Source organism: Cryphonectria parasitica (assembly GCF_011745365.1).
Source record: "Cryphonectria parasitica EP155 unplaced genomic scaffold M406scaffold_9, whole genome shotgun sequence".
In the NCBI taxonomy this organism is placed as follows: domain Eukaryota; kingdom Fungi; phylum Ascomycota; class Sordariomycetes; order Diaporthales; family Cryphonectriaceae; genus Cryphonectria; species Cryphonectria parasitica.
In genome coordinates, this window is record NW_024468917.1 from 182,986 (window position 1) to 196,343 (window position 13,358).

General features: G+C 50.7%; 4 protein-coding genes across 4 annotated transcripts; 3 read left to right on the forward strand and 1 right to left on the reverse strand.

Moving 5' to 3' along the window:
* The first annotated feature begins 2,491 nt into the window (after positions 1 to 2,491).
* On the forward strand, positions 2,492 to 4,401 carry M406DRAFT_103345 (basic-leucine zipper transcription factor nucleus DNA binding regulation of transcription, DNA-dependent). Its single transcript, XM_040915060.1, has 3 exons — positions 2,492 to 2,815; positions 2,881 to 3,066; positions 3,349 to 4,401. The coding sequence occupies exons 1-3, from the start codon at positions 2,690 to 2,692 to the stop codon at positions 3,736 to 3,738; spliced, it is 702 nt and encodes a 233-aa protein (XP_040771457.1). The 5' UTR covers positions 2,492 to 2,689; the 3' UTR covers positions 3,739 to 4,401.
* Positions 4,402 to 7,231: 2,830 nt separating this feature from the next.
* M406DRAFT_47383 (family 8 carbohydrate esterase) lies at positions 7,232 to 8,497 on the forward strand (the record flags this gene model as incomplete). Its single annotated transcript, XM_040924333.1, has 4 exons — positions 7,232 to 7,617; positions 7,738 to 7,967; positions 8,042 to 8,085; positions 8,174 to 8,497. The coding sequence occupies 4 exons, from the start codon at positions 7,232 to 7,234 to the stop codon at positions 8,495 to 8,497; spliced, it is 984 nt and encodes a 327-aa protein (XP_040771458.1).
* Positions 8,498 to 9,734: 1,237 nt separating this feature from the next.
* M406DRAFT_72971 (uncharacterized protein) lies at positions 9,735 to 11,574 on the forward strand (the record flags this gene model as incomplete). The annotated part of the gene is made up of 3 exons (XM_040925600.1): positions 9,735 to 10,125; positions 10,204 to 10,441; positions 10,542 to 11,574. The coding sequence occupies 3 exons, from the start codon at positions 9,735 to 9,737 to the stop codon at positions 11,572 to 11,574; spliced, it is 1,662 nt and encodes a 553-aa protein (XP_040771459.1).
* Positions 11,575 to 11,936: 362 nt separating this feature from the next.
* Positions 11,937 to 12,991, reverse strand: M406DRAFT_47332 (uncharacterized protein; the record flags this gene model as incomplete). Its single annotated transcript, XM_040924331.1, has 5 exons — positions 11,937 to 12,015; positions 12,134 to 12,235; positions 12,326 to 12,360; positions 12,502 to 12,852; positions 12,950 to 12,991. 5 exons carry the CDS (start codon positions 12,989 to 12,991, stop codon positions 11,937 to 11,939), a joined length of 609 nt encoding a protein of 202 aa, XP_040771460.1.
* Positions 12,992 to 13,358: the final 367 nt, after the last annotated feature.

Genomic DNA, 13,358 nt, shown 5'->3' on the forward strand with positions numbered 1-13,358 from the left:
GTCACTACAAGTTGCGCCTGCACTGTGTTCACAGTCCACTCCCTTCCTCCCCGAAGACTGCAAATTCGCACCCTACTTTTGGAAGGACTTGCCCTTTTGTGCCATGAATGGACATTAGCTTTCTCACCTGGTCGTCATCATCTCCTCAAGCCTCCTGGCAGACTCCTGCACTGCCGATCCCCGCCCGTCGACCACCACGCTCCAGCCATGGCTGCGATTAGCTTTTGATTATACTATCAAGAAATTCAGGAAGGAACCGTGGGCTAACAGCCGTTGCTATGGCCCATCACACACCTCACCGGGCCCACCGATCCCAAGCCCCAGGTCAATCGCATTCAGCTTTCTAAATTTGGCCATAGCTTCGACACTGGGGTACTTACTGCCTTGGCTTTGATGGGCCTTGCTTCTTCTGCAGAAGTAATACCCTTAGACGGCGCACTTCTGCGAATGGTTGGGCATAATTCTGTCATCCTTCACCGGCGAATTGAACCCAAAGCGGAATTTTTGAAGCTTCTTAAACTTTCTTTCTTTTCAAGCCGCATCTCACCGAGGAACCTTGCTCAGGATGGGTTGGGCTTGATGACCACATCGACTGGCTGACCGCCAGAGAGCCGCAGCATCGGGTCAGTCCTTTGGTCTTAGACCACCTGCAGCATCGAACCCAGCTTCAGACGAGCCATCACGTTGTAACCATGCCAGTCCCCCACGTGGGGTGTGGGCTTGGGAGGAGGCCAGTTGTCCGCTGTAGAGGGTTTGTGTCGATGAGGCAAGCCATCGACAACGAGAGCGGCATTCGGAGTCGAGACATGTTATGGGTTCGAAAGCCCTCTCTCCTCACTCGCACTAGTCCTTCCATCAGGCCTGTTGTCACCGGGCTCTCTAACCGACATGGTGGCCTGCGATGGGAGGTCAGAACTCCATTGACAAATATCGAGTCAAATGCCGAAGGCCAATGATCTTCTAATCCATCCACAACGCAGCTGACACCGCAGAATGGCGACTTTCTGCTCTGTAACCTCAAAAAAAAAAAAAAAAAAACGTGTCGAGGAAGATCCCTTCCCTAAACGTCTCTCTCGAATCCCGAATGCAGCGATGTGCTTCCCTGTACGGCGACCACCCATTCTAATGAGTGGCAGCATCAAAGCCAGCGGGATCTGAATTACGCACCACGGCACCATGCAACAATTCTGATCCATGGCCATCACGGCAAGATTACTTTCCATGCCACCCCTTTCCAGACGGACAAGGCAGGACTGAAAAAGATGAATCGTGACGAGGGAGGTGGAGGTCAGCGGAGCCAGATCGAGTGGCGTATGTGAAGAGACCATACCAGGGACGCCCGTGGCGCTGGGGTAAGACGCGCAGAGACTGCCTGGGCTTCTTCCAATAGACTTGTTGACCCGACGAAGTTCTCCAAACACGAACCGGGTCGATGGCTATCATAGAATACAGAAAGAGACGGAGGAGAGCCTTGGCATTACACAAGCTGGCATCTCTTTCTGGCGATGTACATGTCAGTCAATTGTGAATCCTCACAGTGCGTAAGCCTGGTTTTTGATACGGTCCGCATTCGAGGCCCCTGGAGGACGAACCCCTCCCTGGTCAGCATGTGGCCCCTCTCCCCTCCCACCATGAATTACGAGCGGCGCCTTACCAAGTCGGCATGCGACAAAAGTACTGATCACACCTGTTAAACAGCTCGAGGGTGCGAGAACGGAGATCCATTCCCACCCGTATGCGCCAGCCCTCAGTGGGATTGTAACATCCATTCCGCCCGCCTTTCTCGTCTGACGAGGGACGACATGGCGGGAGAAAAGAAGAAGAAAAGGCCTGGCACCATCTACGCGAAGCGTCTAAGCATTGCATACCATGTAACAAGGACGCTACCTATCGTTCATCTCCCAGGTCCTGTTGCTTGGGGGAGAAATTTGAGAGTTGCTTACACGGCAGTCCAAGCAGTGGACATCGTATACCCTCTTCATGGTTACAGTAGAATACGTTAACACGCTGATGTAACCTAGACTATTATACACCGCTGAGCTGGTTCATCTACATAATCTTAAGCACGAGCAGATCGGCGATAAACACTCCTTCCACGGCTGCAGCATTTGAGAGACCAGTTAGCCCTACATCTCAAAAACGTCTAGGCAGAAATATCCGGGGTCTGCAGGGTCACACCAGGTCAATTCGGTAACACCCATGTGTGTGTGTGTGTGTGTGGGTAGGCAGTACAAGATGAGTTCATGGTATTTTGGTACCCCTATAACACCCCCCAGGCCTGACGTTACCCTATTGACAGAGACAGAGTGTCTGTGTCCGATGTAACCAGACATGCGATTGAAGTCACCCTGGTGGTCACATGCATCCTGGTCCTCCACAGCACCACCATCATCATGGTGTTCTACTCTATGCTATGTCAACCAGACTATACATAATTACTGTCAGCAGCTTTCTTACCACTCTCCTGTATTGCCCTCAAGTTTAAAAGAGAGCGAGAGAAGGAGACGAACAAGGCTTATGATAATAAAGCTGCCGACTTTTCCACCTTCTTTATGCCCTCTGCCCTCCGTTCTTCTCTTCCAGTCCAACAATATTACTATCTGTTCTAGTGGTCATACAGCAACAACAAATCTTATCTCAAACCTCGAGACTGCTCTTATCCTGTCTTGGGTTCTTGGGAAATACGACAATGGAGGGACCAACCATCTACCTCGACGTCTCTTCGCCATCCAGTTGCTACCAGTATCTGTACGGTGATCACGAACAGTATCTCGACGGCAGCCACTCGGAATCACACAGCTCAGCAACGTCACCTGTAAGGCTTTCGTCGCTGCTGCCTTTGTTTTTCAAGCAGTCTCGTTTACTCACATCATCTCTCAGTACGATATGACTTGTCTGGAAGACGGGACGGGCACAAGCGCTTTTCACAGCCCGGACAGCCGGGATGCGGATGACGGGTGCGAGTCACAACAAGAAGGGACAGCCGTAACAACAACACAATCGAAACCCGCGACCAAGAGGAAGCGGGAGAATAGATACAAGAATGCTCCGCCCTCGGTTCTCTCGGTGAGTCAAGGATTGGTTGCCATTCCAGGCGACTTTTACAGTCGCGGCTGCCCACCACCACCACCTCCTCCTCCTCCTCCATCCTGGTGGCGGCGCCACTTTGCTGTTATATGCATACAAAGCTGTTATATTGCCGCCATGCGATGCCACTATCACTGTCACACCGAATCATCACCATGGATCCCTCTTTTCTCGGCTACTGCTCCCTACGCCATCTCTCAATGAACACACACACAAATGGAGAAGAAAAAGGCCTGACACTAATTTTCACCCCTCTTACAGCGCCGTCGTGCCCAGAACAGGGCCTCACAGAGAGCCTACCGCGAACGCAAGGACCAGCGCATCAAGGACCTGGAGCAGATGCTGAACGATGCGCGCGCCCGCAATGATGTGCTCAGCCAGGCTTACGCCCAGCTGCAGGCCGAATACGTCAAGCTGAAGTCGAACCCCTCACACCCGCACCTCGATGTGCACCACTCCCACAGCCACAGCCATGCAGCACATCCACTCCAGATCGCGTCTTCGATTCCGGCCTCTTCTTACCAGACCATACCCGGCACTTCCATGCCCGCTAATTTTGTCGACCCGACGTCCATGGCTGTCCTGAACGCTAGTAGTGATCTGGACGCATACTTGTATCCAGACGTCGGCGCTGGGAGCTACGGTCTTTGAGAAAGGAAATCGGTCCTTTTTTCGATGTCAGCCATCAAGTCGTCTCTTTTCTAGGAGATGGTGGCTTCTGTTTTGCCCGGCGTCATGAGAGCTTTCCAGTGTACTCGGCTTGGCAGGTATGCATAGTGGTTACGGGATGGAGCAATGATTTTGTCACGTCCTTGTCTCATTCCCGAGATTCCTCTCGGCAGCACGATAAACGCGAGGAGTCATCGGAAGGTATTTAGAAAGTGTGACACGGCAACGGTGATAATATGTTGGGTGACGCATAGAATTCCTATGACGTGGTGAAGATTGGAGGTATCTGGCGTTTGTGGGTATGATTGGATGAAAAGCGAAATTATCTCCATCGTTTTGGAAATAGCCGCAATAGTATCTTGGGTCGCATGAGCTCTGCTTTTCAGTTCAGTTGATGCCTTTCAAAAGCTTCAACTAGGTTCCTATTAGGGTACGTTTCAAGTCATGACATGATTGGCCTTCAAATACCGTGTGTATGGCACAGCATTCTTGCATTTGGAGCACTCAGGCCTGAGGTTTGACTAGTGCCTCAACGCTGGTCCGGAGTGGGGATTATCTTTATAACCTTGACAGAATATCACCTTTACTTCTTCGGAGATTTCAAGAGCGTCTATTGGACGATAATAAACTGTCAAAGCGTAGCATTATGCTCTTGTTCATTTTTGAGTACAGCCTCTCCCACATATGTGACAGTACTTATTAGCTCGCGTATTCTGCGTCTCCTGCCACAATAGGCTCGTAGCCGCGGAATAGTAGACCCTCGGCACTAAACAGTTTCTCGAGTTTGTATTCTGTAAGGCAATATCTCTAAGAGGGTAGATATGTGCATATTGGCTCGGTTGCTCATGACCCATCATCGAACAGTTGGCGCTGTTAGTCCTCGGCGTCTCAACACTTCAACATTGAAAAGCCCTTGGAACTCGTCCGAGATAGAAACGACAGGCTATGAGGCCCTATTCACCAAAGGTCTGAACCTGACATTGCTCGGCTCCGTATTCTTGGTTTACAGAACCTCTTCACAGACCCCGAGCATGGATGGTTCTGTCCATGGGCTTCTTATGAAACGGACCGAGAATCTTCTATTATATCGCTCTCGTCGATAAATAATTAGGTCGGTGGGCATGATAATCACACATCACATCTAAAGTATTCTTTCGGATTTATCTTGCGCTCCTTCTGTCTTTGCCCTTTCATATATATATATATAGCCATGCACGTACCAAATAGAATGAGAGGAACGCAGATGCGAGCCTTTGGCTTAGATTTTGACAACAGTCTGCGGCGCAGTGTATAGGGTCAAGGATATATGCCCGCTTCGTAGACAGCGGCGGCTGGTGGAAAAAAAGTCACTATCTGCTGTACTCCATCCGGACCAGAACTCTGAATTTAGCGATAGTTGTCGTCAGCTAATTAGTCATGACAAGCAAAGATCTGGAGACCATGGTCTATGCATCAGATGAGACGGCCCACACCCCACAGGCGTATGTCCGCGCAAGTCCGTATAAGATAGCACAGAACGCAGTCCTTCCGAATCGAACGCCGCAATGTCTCAGATACCTCTATACAGAAGCAGTATATCGACAAAGGACACCACTTCGAGACTCTGAGGAATACAAAAGCACATGAATATTTTGATGGACAGCAGGTTACTCGAGTTGACAGGCTGGGACGGTTTTGAGCGTTGGCATCCGGCGGCCAGAATAATGACTGTGACTTCCATAGAGTAGATACAAGATTCACAATGACAAATGTTCGGGTGGTGCTACAGCAAGCACGTGTACACCTTGACAAAATTGGTGCAACCCGTGTGGTATTGCTTAACTGCCCTGTATGTGGAATGGCCGGCTCGGGGGGACGGGGACTGCCTGACGATGGCTGCATCGTTGGTTAGGTCGATCCACGACCGATCTTGTGAGGTAGGATCCTTGGGGAGCATTTTGATGTGAAACACGGTTCCTGCGTTACAGTGACTACTGCCATACTATAGAACATAGTAGTATAACGGTAATGCCGTTTACTTGGAGCGGTGCAGGTTGTGTCGTTTTGCTAGGACCGGTTGAAATCAGAAGATGAAGGTTTATGTAGCCGAGAGATTTAAGGTATGGTGTAGGAAGAGATGAGTCACCTGGTAATAATTTGTTATTTATCGATGCTTCGTACTGGGAAGAATGGAGAGAGCGAATAATTAATTGATAAAGTTTGGGGCCCCCATATAGCCGAAAAGAGGAAGAAAAGTGTATTCGACCCCTATCCCAACCCCTTTCTAAGAAGAAAACAAAAGGAAGAATGGAAAAATAAAAGAAAAGACCTCCAAACCAAAATATTATCCGTCTCTATCTGCATAGTTCTATAAGTCCGTGATGAATATCATATCTGGATTTCACCAGGAATGCGTATGCAATCACATATTCAGTCATACAGGACAACTTACAAGCTGCAAGAACTAATTAGCATGCGCATGTAGACTTTCCAGGGGCCCATGAAGGGTGTCCGGGTCCGGATGGATTCTTCCACCGCTAGCAAGCTTGGCTCTTGTAGACATTGCCCAATCAGCGGAGATCTCATTTGAGAGCTGGTCTGAATCCGCATTTACATGCGTCTTCAGTGACGACTACCTTCGTTGGCCATACTTCAGCGCCGACCTGGAAACTCACGAGACCTCACACAGCTCAAGCTTGGCTCCCGCCGTCAGAGCCGACTACCAGGTAATCTGCAACGTTGGGGTTCGCTTAGATCTGACGCACAGAAGACGCAGATACAGGGCATCAAGCACAAGTGCTGGTGGGCTACGGTGACCTTGCTGCCGCAGCGTGGCATCGGCCTCGGCCTGCAGATGTTCTTACGGCCCATGCCGGCAGTGGTTCTCCGCCAACGGCTTTGACATGCTTGTTTCTCCACCAAACAAGTCGCTGGGCCTTAATCACAGCCTACTACCCACTCACCCTCCGTCCGCTACCATGTTCTTTTGACCTCCTATCATGGGGAATTTCCACCAAGACGGGGAAATGGAATCAAGAAAGAATGAGAGAGAAGAGAGACAAAAGGTTGTCAAGTGACCTACCCTGTCATTTGCTGGCTTGTGTGACCCCACCGCATTCAAGACCACCTGGCCAAGTCCGTGGATCTCGTTGCATCTTATTTTTTCTCAGGGCTGCGGCTCAATGTTGTTTGACTTGGTCCACCAATGAGCTTGAGCACCTCAAGCCGGATAGGCAGGTAGCGCAACTGAAACATCCTTGATGGTTATTGCGGCCCCATGAAGACTGATCTGGGGGCCGATCTGGATCTCGCCTCATCCCTGAGTGTGACCTGGACGTATAATTCATTAGAACATATAACATGTGTTCACTTATATCACGAGAAACATAAAGATGCCGCATCATCTAGAAGCCTTGGCGTCCAGTGTTTCCTTTCCCCTGGGCTGTAACCCACCATTCTACCAAATTCTGGAATCCTGGACCACAGACGACACAACATGAGCACTCTTCTCACGCTTGCTACTTTGTTTGCCGCGGTGCTGGCCACGAGCCGCACCAGCGCACCATCTGGGTGTATCACCGCCGGCAGTGGTGGCACCTACAGCACCATCCAGGAGGCTGTCGACTCGCTCTCCACGACCTCAACCACAGCACAATGCATCTTCATCGAGGCAGGCTCCTACAACGAGCAGGTCACCGTCTCCGCCCGCGAGGCCGAGCTGACCTTCTACGGCTACACCGAGGACACCTCGACCTACTCGTCCAACGTCGTGACCATCACCAATGATCTCTCCGCCGCCAGCGGACTGAGTGATGAGGAGACGGGTACACTGATCGTTCTTGCGACGAACTTCAAGATGTACAACATCAATGTAGCAAACACGTACGTCTCAGTGCTCTTTTCTTCTATCCATTTCACTTAAGTTGCCATTTTGGGCATATCATACGTAGAATTCAACATGAAAGGTTTGGGGAAAGGCTAACACGATACTCCCCATCCCAGGTACGGTGATGGAAGCCAGGCTATCGCCCTGTCGGCGTATGCTGATTCTGGGTACTATGCCTGCCAGTTCACGGGTTTCCAGGACACCGTGCTCGCTGAGGAGGGTTACCAGCTGTATGCGGGCTGCTTGATCGAGGGCGCCACCGACTTCGTCTTTGGCCAGTACTCTCCAGCTTGGTTCCAGTCTTGCGATATCAGAGTGCTCGAAGCCAGCGTGGGCTATGTCACTGGTAAGTGTTTGCGTGGACGCATGGCCACTTGACTTGGGAGAAAAGTACAAAGCTGATAAAAATAATTTCAAAAGCTAATGGCCGTACCTCCTCCACCGGAACATCTTACTATGTCTTTGTAAGCTGCACCCCCATCACACTCATTGACCTAATATCCTGTCTACAGCACGAGAAATGCAACACTGACTCTGGGGGGGTTTTTCAAGAACGAATGCGATATCGCGGCCGCAGATGGTGAATCCGTCGCCTCGGGTGCCTACTACCTCGGCCGCCCATGGTCTGAGTATGCCCGCGTCGTCTTCCAGGACACGACCATGTCCGACGTCATCAACAGCGCCGGCTGGGCTGAGTGGTCGTCCAGCGAGCCCAACACCGAGGATGTTCTGTTTGGTGAGTACGACAACACCGGCGATGGTGCAGAGGGAACACGCGCCAGCTTTGCCACCAAGCTGAGCGCAGCTGTCTCTATCGAAACGATCTTGGGAGATGACTACACGAGCGCGGGCTACTATGACGCTTCTTATATGTAATCAAGAGGCGTGTATGCGCGATAGGCGTTCTATGCCCGTGGAGCGTGTGCTGTGAGGAAGAGGGCTTCTCTCGACGATTCTTTTCACAGAACTTTTTTTGCCGGAGGTTGAATTTGGGACTACTTCCTCGATTCATGCGTTTGGTGATCTCGACCCCTCGGAATGTTGAGGCAATCGTCAGATTGAAGAGGTGGCAGGCTGAAGTGTAAATATATTCAGAGGCATACCACATGTAAATAAGTACTCCCTTAATTGCTTCTTAACCAGCCAAATTTCAAATTACCAGATTAGACAAGGTAATATGGGACTTTGAAGAACTCTACCTCTCCCCTCTCTGTTAAACACAAGCTGTTAAGCACAAGCTACAAACAATATGTGGTTATAGAATCAGATTCTTGGGTTTATACTATGGCAAACGCTACTGCACCAGTCCAGGTCAGGTCATCAAAGAGACAGACAATACGAAGTTACTTAAAGTATGGGATCCTGCTTTTGCTTCAGCCAGCTAGGCCAGCTATAGAAAAGTGAATAACTTGTTTTTATCATTTTGCTCCAAAGTAAGACCAGTGGTTTCTATATTATCATGTACCATAGCATGATGTGACACTGGACAGAAATTAAAAAGAATGACTCGAATCGATTAAACTGAGCAAACATGATTCATCTCCGTCAACATGACTTCAAAAACAAGTCTATGAGTCCCAGAACTGAGATTGATAAACTTATCAGTTTTCTATTCTCCAGTCGCGAAGTCTAAAATGTGTCACTTTGCATGCTTGAATTCCTGCACAAGTTGTGAATTAGCATGCGAGACTGCTCACCATGCTGAGACATGCATGCTCTATGGTCTTCTACTTCTTCTTACCTCTCATCATGCAGTTCTTCAAAGTCTGCATACAAAGGTTAGGTCAGTCATGTTGCAGTGTCGACTTGCCACCACGTCTAGTAAGTCGTTACTTAACAAAGGCCCGTGTTGGCATAGCACCTGCCTCATTTTTCATGCTCTGCAAACGACGACAAGTACCATGAAGCTTTTCTTGAAACTAAAATCTCGTTGCCCATACGTGTTCCCAATGTTTGTTTTCTGACAAGCTCCGAGCACTCTCTCTTTCACTCTCCACCATTCATCCTCCATTCCCATTCATTTCAGATTTCCCTTGATCTCAGAGTATTTCACATAATTTCTCTCCTTTCCTCCCTCTTTCTGGAACAGTTGCATGAAAGGAAAGTGCCCAACATGGAGAACGATATCCAGCTCGCTGAGCTCTCGCCTGCGCATTCGCGCTCCTCTCGTGCCAGCAGCAGTGTCCACGCTCACGAGATCCCCGAGCTGCCCCAGCCACCTGCGTACGATGACTCCGACGACGATGCTCCCGAGCAAGAGTCGAGGACCAAGTCACCTATCTACGGCGTGATCGTGCTGGCGGTCATCGCTTTCCTTATGCAGCTGGGTGTCAGCATGTTCGAAGTCCCTTCGATTCAGCGCCTGGAGGACCTCATCTGCCACGAGTACTACGACCACAAGGCTTCTGGAGACCCAATCCCAGAGGGACAGTGCACCGTGGCGGCTGTTCAGGGTGAGCTGAATTTCATCGTGATGGGATCCTTGATCCTAGGATACGTAGCCGGTATGTGGAAGCTGTGAGAGGAGAAGAAAGCGGACGATGGACACCCATGGCTGATAGGATTGAATGCAGACGTTCTAGTTGCCATTCCTTCGGGGATACTAGCGGAGAAACAGGGAGGAGGAGTCGCCCTACTCGGGTGTGCTGTCGGAATGCTCTCTTCGCGGGTGTTCTGGACCACGGCGGCCTGGAATCCGTACAACTGGAGTCTTCGATATGTCTGGGTTTCTGCGGCTGGTCGTTTCTTTGGTGGAAGTGATTCCATGGCTCAGTCTATACTCTTTGCCATGGTTGAAGACATAGCACCCTTGGACAAGAGGTATGTCGGGGCTTTCCTGCTGCGTTTGCCTTTCATATACACACTCCCCCCCTTCTTAGCAGGTTTCCTAGAGTTTCTGGCTCCTAACGATGATCTACAGAGGAGTCTACTTCGGTATCCAAATCTTCGCCATGCTTCTCGGCGAGACACTCGGCCCTTTCATCGCCTCAGCAATGATGCTGCACTCAATCTTCACCCCGCTCATCGCGTCGCCCAGCTTCATCTTGTTCGGCGCTCTATTCATCGGGCTGTTGCGCCAGCAGTGCGAGAAACCAGAGCCGCAAGGCGAGCAAACAGTTGCGGGTCTCAACACGTCCACCCTCTGGTCTCGTTTCTATGGAAACATTCGCAGCATATGGCGTGGTCTCGGGGCCTGGAGGCTCCGGAATATTCTTGCGACAGCATCGCTTACCATTCCCGCCGCTAGGGTCATGATGAGTATCGCCCTGCGGTACATTCACCTGCGCTTCGGCTGGACGATCACCCAGGCAGGCATGGCCCTCGGTGTGCGGACAGGGCTCAGCATCCTAGTGATGTTCGTCTTCCGCCCGGCCCTGGGTGGCTTCCTCAACAGGATCAGGGGAGGCTGGAACCGCGATCTCATGCTGGCACGCATCTCGGTCATGTTCCTGCTCGTTGGCCAATGCGTCTTCGCTGCTGCGGGTTCCATGCCTATGGTGCTTGTCGGTCTCACCATACTGACCCTTGGCACCGGTGCCCCTTCGCTGTCCCGAGCGATTGTCATGCAGATCACCTTCAGCGGATCCATGGACAGCCGCTCCGCCAGCGTGGCCATGTGGGAGACGTCTGGATACCTCGTGTACGGCGTAATACTCGCCGCGGTGAACCAATTCGGTATAGAGGCGGGGTTGCAACTTGGATCGCCTTCGAAGGAGGGCTGGGCGCTGGCTCTGGTGTTCTGGGTCTCGGCTGGAGTGTACATTCTGCTTGTTGTCATGCGATGGTCTGCCTCGCAAGAGTGTTTTCAGTGTGATGTTAGGGACCTGGAGAGGGTGCCACCACCTGAAGGCCCAAGGGCGTGCGATAATGGCGTCTGTGAGGCGCGCGTGTTGGCGGATGATAGGGCGTCGAGGGGGGCCCCAGGTCTTGAGGGGGCCACGGTGTCACCTTGAAGGATGGATGGCAGCTTCAGGTTGCCATATGAGTCGGGGTACAGGTCATGAGAAGGAGTGTCTCGAGAATGTGAGGAAGAGAGGACGATACATGCCCTCTCATTTGCGTGTACACTGTAGAATTTACAATAGTGAAGAAATCGAATCAAAGGTGTGGACACACAGTCATGATTCCAGATTCATGAGTTCCAGGGGGCAGTCTCTTTCAGTCAAGTTTATGGATGCGTGAGAATGGGTATGAGATGAGAGTATTGTACACGAACTTGCTCTAGGGGAAGCCTTCTCACTGACCGTTCTTGGCCAGATACATTGTCCTTTATTTTTCCGAATGTGAAGTCTTTGACGTGGTGATTTTGCGCCCGTCATGAAGTGCGCTCCTTTTTGTCCTCCTCCCGTAATCTCTCCACGAGTTTGCTGGTAAGAAACGGACTCAGACCAAGTCTACCCGAAAAACAAAATGGCATGTTAGATTCATTACGAGTCACACATTCAAATAGTTCAAGGGGTTTATGGTGTATGGTGTATGGTGTACGTGCGTGTGCGTGTGGAGTTCACTCACATGCCATCGTTGGTGATGATTCGGTAGGTTCCACTGGCTTGGAAGTTGCCCTCGATCTGACCGTGGCTGTCGACCTGGATACTGCCAAAGATGTCTTCTGGCCTGTCTTATGTTAGAAAAGGTGTGATATGAGTGGAAAACCCCTTGCAGTTTCCCTCTCTCACTAAGGGGACGATGAATTTCATAACTAACCAAGCTATTCTCCCAAAATCAGGCGGATTTCTCCTCTGTCGGATATAAAGGTCAGTCAATGAGTATTTCACGGATCATGCCCCAGCTTTTACCAGCATGCTCTCACACGTTTCGAAAGCGCCCATACACACACATCAAGAGAGAGAGAAAAGAAGAAAAGAATGGCATCAACTCACATCACTCAAGTGCACCCACCCCCCAGCACCACCACCCCCAGCCCCGCCCTGATCACTCGCGCCTCCCGCACCCCCCGAGTACGCATCCCTCTTCCCGCCCCGTCCACCAAGCCCAAAACCCCCGGGGCTCGCAAACGCCTGCGCCGAAGCCTTGAGATCCTCGTCGAGGTGGGCGTTGGCAGCCAGGACCTCATCTAGGATGGTCAGGAAGCGGTGGTTTTCGGTGAAGGAGCGAGGGGTGGGCGGGATTTCTGTGGTGGTTCCTATAGCTAGCTTTGGGTTGGGAGGGTTGGTGGTGAGGTAGGTCAGGAGGTAGGATGATGATGGGGAGAGAGGGTCAGGAAAGACTTTCTGATATTATCATTATTATCATTATTAGGATTAGGCTTTGGACTTGGAAGAAGAGATAATTGTGTTCCACGACAAGAGAAAAAGAGCACCAACTCACAATGTCAGGGTTGGAGGACAGAGTGCTGACTGCCCTCCACATTGGCTTTTGCAGCTGTTGCAGCTGCCGCGCCGCACGTAATCGTGAGGTCAACATAAGTAATAATACTTCTGATCGATGGAAAATTATCGTTTGTCGATTAAAGAGACCTTCAGAAGGCTTCTTTCATCCTGTAGCAGCTCGTGCAATGCAACGCGAAGACAACTTAGCTATGAATTCATGACTTTATATGCCGTCATGACAGGGTTGAAAATTAGCGGCAGGCACTAAATAAATATCCCCTGTCCTTCTGAAGGGTCCACTGCCGAGACACTGATTTGGTGCCTGGGGAGACTTTCTGACATCTCGTGAGAAGAATCTCAATTACACCAGGTTCTGATGGACGCAATACTTACGCAAGTTACCAAGC

Excerpts from the sequence above, each read along its gene's own strand:
- M406DRAFT_103345 (XM_040915060.1), top strand. The coding sequence starts at position 2,690 with ATGGAGGGACCAACCATCTACCTCGACGTCTCTTCGCCATCCAGTTGC. Across the intron at positions 2,816-2,880 it reads ACAGCTCAGCAACGTCACCT|TACGATATGACTTGTCTGGA; the intron begins GTAAGGCTTTCG and ends ATCATCTCTCAG. Across the intron at positions 3,067-3,348 it reads CTCCGCCCTCGGTTCTCTCG|CGCCGTCGTGCCCAGAACAG; the intron begins GTGAGTCAAGGA and ends CCCCTCTTACAG.